Raw genomic sequence first — 14,409 nt, forward strand, 5'->3', positions numbered from 1 at the left:
ACTGCTGAAGACACCACACACTCTGGACATAGGACTTGGAGGAATTGAGCCAGAACTGGCCTGGAAGCCTTCTCTCTGAGGACTAGCTCTTGAGAGTACTGGACGGTGCTGTGCAAGCTTCCTGGGGTGGTGGGGAATCAGCAGTCCTATCCATTTGTGATGACTATGAAATACAATGACCAGCATAGCAAGATATCCCCAAAGGTACAATGGTGGCACTTCTGCTTTGGGGGTGACCAACAACTGTCTAACTGGTCTTAAGGCCCGATCAACAGGAGAGAATTCATACCCGGAACTGTAAACCTAGCTAATTTACCCCTGGCTAGTAAGGCATGGAACCTAGAGGAGAACACATTTCCACCAGTTTCGGAGACCAGTATGATTTCTATTTGCATTTTAAGTACCCTTATACCCACAGGTAAGTGTAGCTCTCACCCATCATCAAAGAAGTTGGTTTTTTGTGGGTGGGGTGGGGCTGGAGAGATGGCTCACTGCTCTTTCAGACGTCCTGAGTTCAATTCCCAGCAAGCACATGGTGGCTCACAACCATCTGTAATAGGATCTGCTGCCCTCTTCTGGTGTGTCTGAGGACAGCTACAGTGAACTTATATACATAAAACTAATAAATAAATCTTTTTTAAAAAAAAGTTGTTTTGTCTTGTGGCAGTTGGAGAGCATTACCGCAGACACCAACTAACTGACCATGGTGTGCCCATTCCCAATTGATACACACACAACAGAACTTCTACATGTAATGCTTGGAGCACTTTATAAAGAGAGGTTACAAAGGTTGTCAGAAGAGGCTCAGGGCATTGGCTGAGAGACTATATAGAGCAACGTGGCTACAGCCATACAATCTCAACAGTATAGCTGCTTATGCAAGACTGGAATAAATGACATTAGTTGACGTGTGTGCGTGTGCGTGTGTGTGTATATGTGTGTATATGTGTGTGTGTGTGCGTGTGTGTGTGTGTATGAATCTCAAAAGGCCCCATTTATAAATAAAATCATAATGTCTACAGGCGGTTCATGACTGCTCAAAGAGGGAGAATCAGTGTTGCCCAGGAATAAGCTTCCCCAATCAGTTATCCTGTGGTCAGCCCTAAAAACATATACATTCAAGCTACACTGAGCAGACTCAGCGGGGTGTATTTATGTATGTATGTATGTATACATGTAACAATAACAAAGTAAAAAGGAAAACAGTAGAGATAATACATGAAAGCTGAAGGGGGCCTTGGAGGTAGAGGAAGGAAAACAGTTGGAAGCAGAGCAGGATATGGAATGAAGACCATCAAAGCATATTTCATACATATATGAAATGTCATAAGGAAACCCATTATTTTGTACAATTTGCTAATTAAAAAAGACAGAGCTTCCAGGTTTGGGGTGGGGATTGCAAAGACCATCTTACCCTGAGAAACACACGGGGATCTGGGGGGTGGGGGAGGGGGCTGGGGTATTGTCGGCAGGCTCATTATCAGGAGGGGAAGTGTTTAAACTTATACGGGCTGGTGAGGCACCCCAAGCTCAGAAAGCGGTTCAAGTCTCGAAGTGTCTCCTAAACTATTTCTCTCAGGAGAAGAGAGTTTAAGACTTGACGGGGGTCTGAGAAAAGTCCCCTAGAACCTAGAAGGGAAGTTTAATGGGAGTCCCTGGGTCAGGCTTTTCGTTTTTCCCCTTTTCTTTTCTTTGTGGTGCAGAGGAGTGAAAGCGCTTCACCACCTATTTGCACTCGCAACTGGTTAGTTCTGTCACAGGAAGAGGTGCGCTTCAATTTGCTTTGGTCTTTGTTCAAGATAGTCAGAACCGGAATAAAAGGGTTTGCAGCGCTGGAGTTGGGGTCTCAAGCTGGGGGTGGGGGAGGAGCGCGCGCTAGGAGGGGTGGGGCAGACAGGTGACACGTGTCCCTGCTAAGAGCCAGCCGGAGAGAGGTGGGGGCGGGAGATAGGGACAGAAAGAGACAGAAAAGGGCAGACGGCGGGAGAGACAGAGTCTGCCGTGTGGGAGGAAAGTCTGTTTCCCACTTCAAATGGCCATTTCATGCGCTGTAGGGTGGGTCTTTCTGTATCTCTCTGTGTCTCTCCCTCCTTCCATTTATCTCTTCTTGCCTTCTTTGCCCCGGGTCTCTCTAAGAAGCTGTTTTCAGTTCTCCTCCCTGATCTCTCTCTCTCTCTCTCTCTCTCTCTCTCTCTCTCTCTCTCTCTCTCTCTCTCTCTCTCCAGGCTTGTCCTCAACTCTCCATTTTCCTCTCTGCCCCTCTCTCCTCTCTGTTCCTGCTTGTCTCTCTAGCCAGTTGCTCTGAATTACATCTGTTGGTCTCTGTGGGGCTCCTCTCCCTTCTAACTCTCTTCACTTTCTAGTTCCTTTGCTGCACTTCTGACCCATCTCTTTCCAGCAGGATGGAAATGCAGGAACCAAAGACGAACGGAACCCTCTCTACGGGTCCTGCTGCGGGGTGAGTGGGGGATCCAAGAGGCAGGCTTATTGGGGGAGAGGTCGGGGTTAGCTTTTCATCAGCTTTGCTTTTTTCTGCCCTATCCAGCTACAGACAGGAACGCGAAGGCTTCCTGACCACCACCCATAGCCCTGCTCCAGGGAGGAAACCTGTTCAATTCTTGGATGTAAGTGAGCCCACAAGACCTGTGCAAGTCTCAACTCTCCTATCTAATCCCAACTCCTTCTCCTCCCTAGCTGCTCCCTGGTCTAGCTATCTCCCTGTCCCAGCTATTGGCTCTTTTTAGTTGCTGTCACCTCCCAGATGCCCCTTTCCACAAATGCTCCGCCAGCTCTCTGTCACTTAGTTTTCCTTCCCACCTACTGCCTCCTGCCCTAGTGACTGTTCTCCCTAAATAGTCTCCCCTTCTGCTTTGGGCTGTCTCCCCTCTATTGTTTCTCATCTCTAGCTGCCCCTCTACGGTCCCCTTGCATTTTCAGCGGCTCCCTCCACACTTGTCTTGTACTTTTCCTTTCCTAAGCTGTTCCTTTCCCAGTTTCTCCCATCAATTTCCTCTTTCAGCTTCCTTTTGCTTCCCATCACTCCTCACGGATATCTCCCCTCCCCAGTTGCCTTCACCTTCTTGTCCTTCCCTGCCTCCAGTTCTAGCCTCTTGTCCTGTTTTCCCCCTCCCTCTCTGTGTTCGCTGGATCTCTTGCCCCTTGCCAACAGTTCGAGGGGGAAGACATCATTCGAATGTCAGTGTTCAACCTTAGCAATGCCATCATGGGGAGTGGCATCCTTGGGCTTCGCCATGGCCCACACTGGAGTCATCTTCTTCTTGTGAGTCTATAGGTGGCTTTTTGGGGTGGGGGTCTTGATCAGTGGTGGGAGTACTGAGTGGGAGACCTGGGCCAAGCCTTAGCTGTGTTGTCTGTTGCAGCCCTCTTGCTGTGCATCGCCCTCCTGTCTTCTTACTCTATTCACCTCCTGCTGACCTGCGCCAGTGTTGTAGGTGAGATGTCTAGCCTCCATCCCAATCCTCTATGAACCTTGAACTCTAGATTCCAATCCAGAGCTCAACTCAGACCTTGAGCCCCAGCTCTAGCCCTACTTTCTTGATGTCTGGTTGCAACTCAAATCTGGCTCTGGACATAACCACTCTGACCTCAGACCCCAAACTCAGCAACCCAGTTCCCACAATCAACTCCCTGTATGCCAGATTCCACATTCAACCCCAGACCCCAGACTTTATCTGGCCTCCTAGATCACTACCTCCCAATTCCTAATACTCATCCCTTTGGCCACCAGACAGACCTTCTCCTGCCCCAGACTATTACATTCTATCTCTTATCTCCCACCCCTTGGTCTTCAGGTCCTCCTAACCTGGTGACCAGCTCTGAGATCCTAAGAGCTCTGCTTCTCAGCAGTCACAGTCCCACGATTCTCTCCCTCCATGGTCTCAGTCTACACTTTGTCTCCAAAACCTCAACTCTTCGCCTTCAGCCTTTAACCTCTCCCTGGCCACAGATACCCCTCCCAGACTCCCAAATTCCACCTTACTGTGTACAGTCCTCCACTCCAGCCTCTATCAGTCACAGCTGAGTTACAACGCCCCCTTCTCGCCCAGCTTTCCCAAACTCCCAGGCTAGTCTTTCTTGCCTCCCTCTTCACAGGAATCCGCGCCTATGAGCAGCTGGGACAGAGGGCATTTGGACCTGCTGGGAAAGTAGTGGTGGCCATTATCATCTGTCTGCACAATGTTGGCGGTGAGGACTTGAGGGAGGTCAACTACGGGGAAGAGGGTAGATCGAGTGAGGTAGGCTTTCCCAAGGGCGGGTTGCGGGAGAGGGAATCCTGGTTAAATGTCTGCACCATCCTCACCAGCTATGTCCAGTTACCTGTTCATCATCAAATCTGAACTGCCCCTGGTTATTGGCACCTTCCTGCACATGGACCCTGAGGGGTGAGTAGATACCTCCCGGGCTGACCCCAACCCTACTAGTGAGTTCGAATCATCATCTTCATCAACTCTGGGTCCACCTGACTCCCCGGTGCTCTGTTTTGAGACTACGGCAGGTTAACTGTGACTATGATTCCTGTGTATTAATGAGTCAATATTTAATGTGACCATAGGCCACCGCAGGACTCTCAGGCTGATTTTGACTGGCAGCTGTCTCTGTATGCTTGCTGTGTGCTGATGCTGACCACATGCGTGCAACTGTACAGATTCGGTAGCTGCGGACTCTGGGTTTGACTCAGTGACTGTTGGACTGGCTGATTCTCTCTGGCCAGCCATGTGATGGATGACAGCTGGGTCCCGTATGCTGCGATTGATCCCGACCATATGTGTTTGACACTTGGCTACTCTCATTTTTCCTGTTTAGCTGATTCTGGCTTCACTGGGCTGTTGGACTCTATCGAGCTCTAAATGTGCGATTGCTGACTCTAGTGGTCTGTGGGTCATGTCAACTGTGTGTGCTCTGTCAACTCCATTTCCTTGTTTGTTTTGGCGATCATTGTATGGCAGATCCTCCCAGGCTGTGTGTGTGCTCAGGGGAATGTGATTGTGGAGGTCCTCTTGATTGTCGTTGCAATCATGTATGTATGTTTAGACATTACTGGCACAGCATCTCAGTTTTCATTTTTTAAATACATATACAATGAGATTCCAGGTGTGTTCATCTGCGAACACAGCAGTACTTTTTTTTTCCACTTGTATACATCTTTGTGCCTCTGTAAGTTTATTTGAATGTGAATGGAACCTAAGGTGTCTTGTGTACCAGGCAAGGACTCAGTCACTGAACTGCCCATCCCCAACTTCCCGCCCCCCGCACACCTTGTTGTTGTTGTTGTTGTTTTGACACAAAGAGTCTCTTTAGATAGCCCTGGCTGTCCCGAAACTCACTATGTAGACCAGGTTGGCCTTGAACTCAGAGATCTGCCTCCCGAGTGTGGGGGTTAAGGGCATGTACCACCATGTCTAGCTTTCTATACACCTTTTTTTGAGAGAGGATTTTGCTCTGTAGCCCAGGATGGCCTGGAATTTGCCTTGGCTTCTCAAGGGCTGGGATATGCGCCACCTTGCCTAGTGCCGCTGTATATTTTGACACTCAGATTAGTATGTTTAGGGACCAGCCCTGGTCAGTTTACATGTGTGATTTGGTCAGTTTAACCCAGGGGTAGTTTTATGTGTCTGTCTGACACTTTTAACAAAGAGCTTTTTTTTTCTTTTTAATCTGTGTGTATCCTGTGAAGTGGTTGGTTTGATTCTGAAATTATCCAAATAGGACTAGGTATGTCCAAGTTTTTCCCTCTGCCTCTCTGGGGTTCAAACCTGGGGCCTTTGTCCATGGTAGGAGAGTAAGTGCCTTTACTATGACAGCCCCCTGCCATACCAATTATAACTAAGTCCCATTGTGTGTGTAACCAAGATTTATTCTATTCAATTTGATCCATGTGATAGGGAGAGACTATGTGGATGCCTGGAACACAGCAGGCACTCACTAAAGTGAGTATGTGCTGTACGTGTGTATTCTTGTGTATGTGCACGTGTGTAAAGGCCAGAAGTTGATGTCAGGTATCTCTTCTATCTCTCTTTACCTTATTTATTTATTTTTTTTGAGACTGGACCTCTCATTGAAGCCAGGGCCCAGTAAGCCTGCAGGATCCTCATGTCTCCGCCACTTCTCCACAGTGCTGGGATTTTGCACGAGCGCTGGGGATTCAAACTTGGGTCTTTGTGTTGCCTAGCTTTACAAACTGTCCTATCTCCTCAGCCCTAAGTTTAAAAAAATAGTTCTTTATTTTATGTGTCTGTCTGAATGTATATTGTGCATTTCATATCTGTGGTGCCTCCAGAGGCCAGAAGAGAAAGTCAAATTCCTTGAAATTTAGGCATCTCTGAGCTATCTGATGTGGATTCTGGGATCTTCTTGTCTTCCTAGGGACTGGTTCTTGAAGGGAAACCTCCTCATCATCCTGGTTAGCTTGTTAATCATCTTGCCTCTGGCTCTCATGAAACACCTGGGTAAGGAGGCTTCCTGGGTCGGTCACTGGGGGCAGGGTTAGAGCATGGGGACCAGGCAGAAAAACTGCATTTTGTTTTATTCTTATTTTCTCCTGGAGACGGAACCTAGGGCTGCATACAGACTAGGCAAGTGCCCATCACTGGGCTATATTGCCAGTGGGGGAAAAAAATCCCCATTGTCAAGGGTTATGGAATACTGAGGGGTTGGGGAGGGCTTGTTTAATTTGGGTTTTAACAGATTACTAGGAGTTTTGGGTAGAGGTGAGGCTGGTTCAGGTGGAAACAAAGGCTTATACAAAGACAGAGTAAACCTTTGGTATGTGGAGTGCCAGATTCCTTGATTTCTGAGTCTCTGTCATCCCCTCTTGTAGGCTACTTGGGGTATACAAGCAGCCTCTCTCTGACCTGCATGCTGTTTTTCCTTATTTCAGTAAGTCGGGGTAGGGGCAGGAGGGGAATGGTGTGCGGGGAGGGAAAGTTTGAGACACTGAGGCAAAGCTCTCTCTGTGAACTTGCTTCTTTCCTGGGGACCCCCAGGTCATCTATAAGAAGTTCCAGCTCGGCTGTGTTGTGAGCCACAATGACACAGTGGTGGAGAGTGAAGCAGCTCCCTTGCAGGCGTTTAATAGCAGCTGTGAGGCCAAGCTCTTCACAGTCGACTCACAGGTAGGCACACAGGCAGGTAGGTACACAGGCAGGTAGGAATTGTACCACATTGGGCCAGCTCATCCTGTCCCAACATTTCGTTTTGATCAGATCACTGGGCTTCTGGAGCTGTGTCCTGTGCCTTACTTGGGAGGGAATGGGGTCCCCAGTACTGTAGGGGTTCTAATTCCATATTCACGGACCATTCCCCCAGATGTCTTACACAGTGCCTATTATGGCTTTTGCCTTTGTCTGCCACCCTGAGGTGCTGCCCATTTACACGGAACTTTGCCGGTGAGTAGAGGCATGCGGGATGGGCCCGCTAGAGGGAGCAGTAGCCCTAGTGTCTGGCAGTCTCCGTGGCAGCCTTGGTATGGTATTTTGAGGGTGGCTGGTTTTGACAAGGGAGGGATTTGGAGTGTCCACAAGACCTTGGAGACTCAGGGAAGTGAGTACTCACTGATCGAATTTAAGTGGTCCACTCTTTTAAAATGTGAATGGACAGAGCTAGGAGGCATTGATCAGGTAGGTGACTAGACGGAAGAGGTGGTAGTCTGAGGAAGCAAGGATGATCAGATGGTTGGGGAGACAGATGAACAGAGGAGAGGCAGGGCTGGGGTTTTGGATGATTAGACAGAAAGAGGAAGTCTAGATGGTTATGGAGATGGTCATGTGTGTGGAGATCTAGATGAACAGATAGGGGAGGCTTGGCTAATTATCGGGGGGGGGGGATGGGTAGAATGTCCGTGTGAACCAGCTGAACATTGTCAGGTCAGGAGGAGGGAGACTCTACAGGGTTGGGGGCCAGTTTTGAGGCTTCGGGGACAAGAGCAGGGGTGTGGACATGACAGTTCCATGATCTATGCACTTCAGCCCTACTCAGCGCAGGATGCAAGCTGTGGCCAACATGTCCATCGGGGCTATGTTCATCATGTACGGACTTACAGCTACCTTTGGATACCTTACCTTCTACAGTGAGTGTGGCTGGGGCCAAGGTTGGGTGGAGCTATGGTAGAGGCTGAGCCTGAGCTATGGCAGAGACCCCTGACCTTCCTCCCAACCCCCACTCCCCAGGACTTTGGGCCTATCAGCTTCCAAAGGGAGAGTGAGCATCACGTGTGTAGGCTCTATCATCATGTATGTGTGCCTTGGTTCCTGGGCCAGTGAGCCCAGTGTTCATGCATCTGTGTCCCCTCCCCATGGCCCAGGCACTGTGAAGGCAGAGATGCTGGAGATGTACACCCAGGAGGACCTGCTCATTCTTTGTGTGCGCCTGGCCGTACTGCTTGCAGTAACCCTCACTGTGCCTGTTGTCCTTTTCCCTGTGAGTGGGGGCAGGGGAGACCCTGGTGTGTGTGTGAAGGGATGGATGAGCAGGGAGAAGAATCATGGATGTTTAGCAAGAAGGTGGAGCTAGGAGCAGATAGGTAGATGGACGGAGCAGGAACAGATAAACTAGAAAGGGCCTGGTGAACACAGACAGCAACAATGGATGGCTAGACAAAAGAGGACACGGGACCAGGGATTTAACTCAGTTTGCACTGAGTAAGATCCTAAGCGCTGTGGTGCGTTCCTGTAATCCTAGCACTCTGGGGCTAGAGGTAGGAGGAGTAGGAGTTCAAAGTTAGTCTTAACTACAGGCTGAGTTTGAGGTCAGCCCGGGCTGTGTGAGATTCCATCTCAAAAAACACAAACAAAGGGGCATGGTGGGAGAGGCAATCAGAGAGTGAGACAGGCAAGAATAGGTGATGCTCAAAGGATATACAGACGGGGAGGTGGAGATGGACAGGAGAGGAGACAGGTTTTAGTAGTGGTGGAAGCTGAGCTAGAATATGGAAGGACACATGTGTTCTCGGGGTAGAGGCACAGATACTTGGTCAGACAGACTGGAGGCATAGAGAGCGGGATAGGAATCAAGGATTTGGGACAGGGTAAGACAGACAGGATCACATCCCAGAGGGACATGTGAGTCTTGACCTGTCCTGCCTTTCCTTGGCTGCAGATCCGCCGAGCCCTCCAGCAGCTGCTCTTCCCAAGTAAGGCCTTCAGCTGGCCACGACATGTGGCCATTGCCCTGATCCTGCTTATTTTGGTCAATATCCTTGTCATCTGTGTGCCAACCATCCGGGATATCTTTGGGTTTATTGGTCAGTATTGTCAACCCTGGTTCCTTGTCCTGTCTAATATGGGCCTTGTCCTCAAACTTAGGTTGATTTCTGTCCCTTTCTGTCCTCCAGGATCCACTTCAGCCCCTAGCCTCATCTTCATCCTGCCCAGTGTCTTCTACCTCCGCATTGTACCTGCTGAGATGGAACCCTTGTTTTCCTGGCCCAAGATCCAGGTAAGTATCCCAGGAAGGAGGGCTGGGGGAAGAGGTAGCATTCTGAAGAGGGACCACTTGCTCTAAGATGCTGAGAAATGTGAGCAGCATTATCTAGATGGTGCTGGGAGAGCAAGCAACATCTAGGAGGAGGGACAGATGGTAAGGAAGAATGAAGGCGGTTGTCTCAGTAAGGGTAGAGTAGACAGAACAGAAACAAACAATATCTAGGAGGAGAGAGAACACTGTAGAAGGGACTGGAAAGTTGGGTTTATGGTTCAGTTGCAGTGGGTTTTCCTAGCATTGGTAATCTAGGTTCTGTCTCCAGCACTGCAAAGTGGGGAGGATGGGATATAGAGAGGGTTCTTCAGATAGATGGAGGGAGCACCACTGTGGGGAGAGGCAGGGACACTCTGCAAAAGGAAGGGAGGGAACTAATCCCCAGAAGCTTCTGAGAAGATGGAGGAGATACTTCAAGGAGGGACAGGGAGGACAGAGGAGAGTCGGGAATGGCTGAGGCTTTCCCTGGAAAGGGTGGAGGGCTTCAAGAGCATTCTCTGGAATTCTTTGGTGCGTGGTCCAGGCCAATGCCACCTTTTCTTCCTATTGCCCACAGGCCCTGTGTTTTGGCGTCCTGGGAGTCCTCTTCATGGCCATCAGTCTGGGCTTTATGTTTGCCAATTGGGCCACAGGCCAGAGCCGTATGTCTGGCCATTGAGCTGGCCTGTCCTGCCTCACTCAGTCCCTGTGCTCACATGTGTGTATATTAGGGAATCCAAGTCACTTTCCTGAGTCCCTTCTGCCTGGGACATGGAGGTGGCTGGTCTCTAGTAACACTGCTGTGGGAAATGGGGACAGTCGAGGAGGCATAGTAAGTAGTCCATTTCCTTTTCCCCAGAGCTGCCTCACTGCGACCCCATGAGAGGAGGAAGGGGAGGCCAGCTCCTTAGAAGGGTTCTTACCCAACATAGTTCTCACTTCCTAGATGAAGCTGTTAGGCTTACCCTGGCGCTAAAAGGGAAGAATAAAGATGCTGAATGGCAACCCTGGTCTGAGTCTTGTGTTATTTCTCAAAGACTTATGGGAAGAAACGTGCCCAATTCAGGCACAGGGAAACTGAGGCTCCGAGTAGAATCACGCTCCTTCTCAGCTGCACTCTGCTTTTCCCCGTTCCTTCCGTGATAGGGCATTCAGCTCGGTCACTCATTTACATACTCACCACTTATTGTGAGGTCTCGAATATAGCAGTGAATGTTCAAAGTGTCATGCACAGAATCAAATAGATCGGAGTGCTTCAGTACAAAAGAGAAGAAAAAAATGGCCTAAATTTGGTCTGCTTCCTACTTCTGTGTGGCTCTGGAACTAGAAAGGTCTTGCAAATTTTTTTTTTTTTACCTTATACAGAAAATTTTAATTTTATTTTTAATTACACATTTTCACATAGTATATGTATATATATTTCTTCCTTATTAACTTGAGTATTTCTTATTTACATTTCGATTGTTATTCCCCTTCCCGGTTTCCGGGCCAACATCCCCCTAACTCCTCCCCCTCCCCTTCTATATGGGCTTCCCCTCCCTATCTTCCCCCCAATTACCATCCATCCCCCAACAATCACGTTCACTGGGGGTTCAGTCTTAGCAGGACCCAGGGCTTCCCCTTCCACTGGTGCCCTTACTAGGATATTCATTGCTACCTATGAGGTCAGAGTCCAGGGTCAGTCCATGTATAGTCTTTAGGTAGTGGCTTAGTCTCTGGAAGCTCTGGTTGCTTGGCATTGTTGTACATATGGGGTCTCGAGCCCCTTCAAGCTCTTTCAGTCGTTTCTCTGATTCCTTCAACGGGGGTCCCGTTCTCAGTTCAGTTGTTTGCTGCTGGCATTTGCATTGGATTTGCTGTATTCTGGCTGTGTCTCTCAGGAGCAAATTTTTAAAGCATAGAAAAACAAATCAAAGGAAAATAGTATTTTCCAGACTGGCAACAGAGCTCAGCCGGTGAAAGTATCTGTTGCCAAGGCTGACAAAGGGACCTTGATTGGGAAGGGCTGTACCGATTCCCAATGGCTGTGCCATCCCGAATGAATGCCAAGGCACTTTGTGCACATGCAAATGCATGTGCACCCATGCATGTGCATGCACACACCTCAAATAAACACACAAATAAAGGTTAAATCATGGATGGTGTTTTTGTGACACTTGGAAAGGACATGAAAGTCACATTGCATCGCCTGGATGCTCTTGCTCTACCGCGGTTATTATGTGTGTTTGCGGACTACTCACGCTGTTGGTGCAGAACTAAGGAGTTGTTAAGGAGACCATATGGCCGTCGATGCTTACGTGATTTATTCACTGGCCTTTGCCAGAAAAAAGGTAGCTGAATGCTGACTCAGTGGAAAGGAAGAAAAATACCCCCCCTCCCTTTGAGACAGGGTCACACTATGTAGCCTTTGCTGACCTAGAACTTGCTGTGTAGACCAGGCTGGCTTGGAACTCACAGAAATCTAACTACCTCTTTTCTTGCTTCCCAAGTGTTGGGGTTAAAAGCGTACACTGCCATGCCTGAACTTTTTTTTTAAAAAAAAACATTAATTAATTAATTAATTAATTAATTTTGTGTGTGTGTGTGTATGAGTGCCTCATAGATGCATGCATAGCATATCATGCTTGGTCGCTGCAGAGGCTGGAAGGCGGCATTGGATTCTCTGGAATGGAGTTAGCCATGTGGTCGCTAAGAACCAAATTCAGATCCTTTGCAAGAGCAACAAGTTCTCTTAACTGCTGAGCCATCTCTCCAGCCCCATGAAGGATCATTTTGAACCTTGAAGTAAAGAATTTTCCAAGCAGAAGAAACAGCAAGTGTGAACTCCCCGAGGCACAGATGAACACGAATTCATTTTATCTATCTATCTATCTATCTATCTATCTATCTATCTATCTATCTATCTGTCTAATGTATATGAGTACACTGTAGCTGTCTTCAGACGCACCAGAAGAGGGCATCAGATCCCATTACAGATGGTTGTGAGCCACCATGTGGTTGCTGGGAACTGAACTCAGGACTTCTGGAAGAGCAGTCAGTGCTCTTAACCTCTGAGCCATCTCTCCAGTCCCTAGCATGAATATTTAAGGGCAGATTTCACCACAGCTTTCTCAATAACCCCAAGTTCCAAAACATATGACCGGCCACCTAATAGATAAAAATGGTATTGCAATTACATTTATATACTTGCAGAAGAAAGGTTCAGGTGCTAGGTGACATTTATCTTCCCACATCCTTTATATTTTTAATATTTATGGTGCCGAGAAGAAAATCAAAGGCTTGATATCTGCCAGGTGAATACTCTGTCAAAGCTACATTCTAAGCCTCCCCAATAATCTTCATGCATGCAAAGGCCACTGCTGAGAAATAATATTTTTCTCTCTGTGACGGTTGGTCTTGTTAACTTGATGGGATTTGGAATTGTCTAAGAGACGTGCCTCTGTGTTTTCAGGTAGGTTTGAGGAGGAAAAGATCCACCCTGAGTGTGGATGACACTCTCCCCAAGAGATGAGTCCCCAGACTGAATTAAAAGGATCAGGAGGAAGGGAGCAGCACACCAGCAGTCATCGCTCTCTTTCTGTGCTTCCTGACTGTGGGCATAGTGTGATCAACCCCTCGAGTGCCTTTGCCATCATAAACTGTACCTCGCCCATAGAAACTGTGCCTCATGTCAATTTTGTTATAACACTAAGGAAAGTAACTAATAACTCCCGTCCATCCTACATTTTCCTTTTCCTTTTCTTTTTTCATCTGTGACTCCAGACAGGATTCAAAGAGGACGTGTAGTTTTTCCTGTCTAGGGTTTCATGGAGCGTTCTTTACCCTTCTGTGTTAGCGTCTTAAAAAAGCACTGCAGCAATGTTAAAGGGCACAGGAAAATGCCATCCCCCACTTTTCATATTCTCAGGTAAGTCTCGCCATGGTGTCCAAGTGTGTTGTGACTGACTGCTTTCACAGCCTAGCTACTGCCATTTTGGTGCATTCAGCTGTGCCCACCCCCATTAAAAGATCAACCCAGCTGGGCTTCTTGACACTTTACACAGGTCCCTCCACCCTGAGTATCCAACCGCTCCTTACTAACTGGCAACTCTGTATGTAGAGGGCAGAAGGGGGCTTGCTCTATCTATGTGGCTCTGGGGAAGCCCTCATCTGTGCTGTGGATGGCTTTCTAGGTGAGGCTGGTTGGAGAATAGATGCCCACACCCCTGTAAAGAACTCCTCACCTATGATCTGTAAGGAGGTCCAATAAGCTCATTGTTTTCCCAGAGGGAGCATTGGAGGAATTCTGCTTGGGTGTGTAGCTGGGACCTTAGGAGAAGGGGTAGATTAGATAGACATTGCTTATGTCTCCCCTGGAGAGGAATTTTAGTAACAAGTTTGGTTTCAAAACCCTGGCTTCAAGGGTGTCATGTACACACACACACACACACACACACACACACACACACACGCACACACACACACACTCCCACCTCCCTCTCCTTCTTCCCCCTTTCCCTCTCTTCTATGTGTTTTAAATAGTTTCACCTTTGTAGCCTAGGCTAGTTATGAAGTTGTAATGACCGTCCTTGCTTCACTCTCCTGAGTGATTACAGACATATGCTACCATGCCCAGTCTCCCCTCTTGTTTGTTTGTTTGTTTATTTGAGACAGGGTCTCATGTAGCCCAGGCTGATCTCCAATTTGCCATGTAGTCAACCGTGGTCCTAAGTACCTCACATCCCGTAGTTATTCAGGTGCTGGGTGTTTATGAGGGCACTACCATGCAGAACCACGTGCCCCCCCAGTGTCCTTGATCCCTACTGCTACTACACAAAAGATTAGCATGACTACTTGTACCAGGCACACCAATTGAGCTGCACTCAGACCCCTTTGGCATTTGCTTTGCATAATTTCTGTTATGAACAGAATCCAGGTGGGGTTTTCTTGAGTTTGAAA

General features: G+C 48.2%; 1 protein-coding gene and 1 non-coding gene across 2 annotated transcripts; one reads left to right on the forward strand and one right to left on the reverse strand.

Moving 5' to 3' along the window:
• The first annotated feature begins 2,402 nt into the window (after positions 1-2,402).
• On the forward strand, positions 2,403-10,481 carry Slc38a5 (solute carrier family 38 member 5). Its single transcript, XM_032890221.1, is given in 16 exon segments — positions 2,403-2,458; positions 2,546-2,624; positions 3,107-3,246; positions 3,248-3,280; positions 3,379-3,452; positions 4,114-4,206; positions 4,325-4,403; positions 6,385-6,467; positions 6,839-6,897; positions 7,005-7,133; positions 7,327-7,406; positions 7,986-8,086; positions 8,321-8,436; positions 9,115-9,259; positions 9,350-9,453; positions 10,049-10,481. Coding segments are annotated over 16 exon segments (1,473 nt in total). The 3' UTR covers positions 10,151-10,481.
• A 2,738-nt stretch (positions 10,482-13,219) lies between these two features.
• On the reverse strand, positions 13,220-13,343 carry LOC116889540. Its single transcript, XR_004386475.1, has one exon. It is a non-coding gene; the product is annotated as a small nucleolar RNA SNORA26 (small nucleolar RNA).
• Positions 13,344-14,409: the final 1,066 nt, after the last annotated feature.

Source organism: Rattus rattus, chromosome X (assembly GCF_011064425.1).
Source record: "Rattus rattus isolate New Zealand chromosome X, Rrattus_CSIRO_v1, whole genome shotgun sequence".
NCBI classification, from domain to species: domain Eukaryota; kingdom Metazoa; phylum Chordata; class Mammalia; order Rodentia; family Muridae; genus Rattus; species Rattus rattus.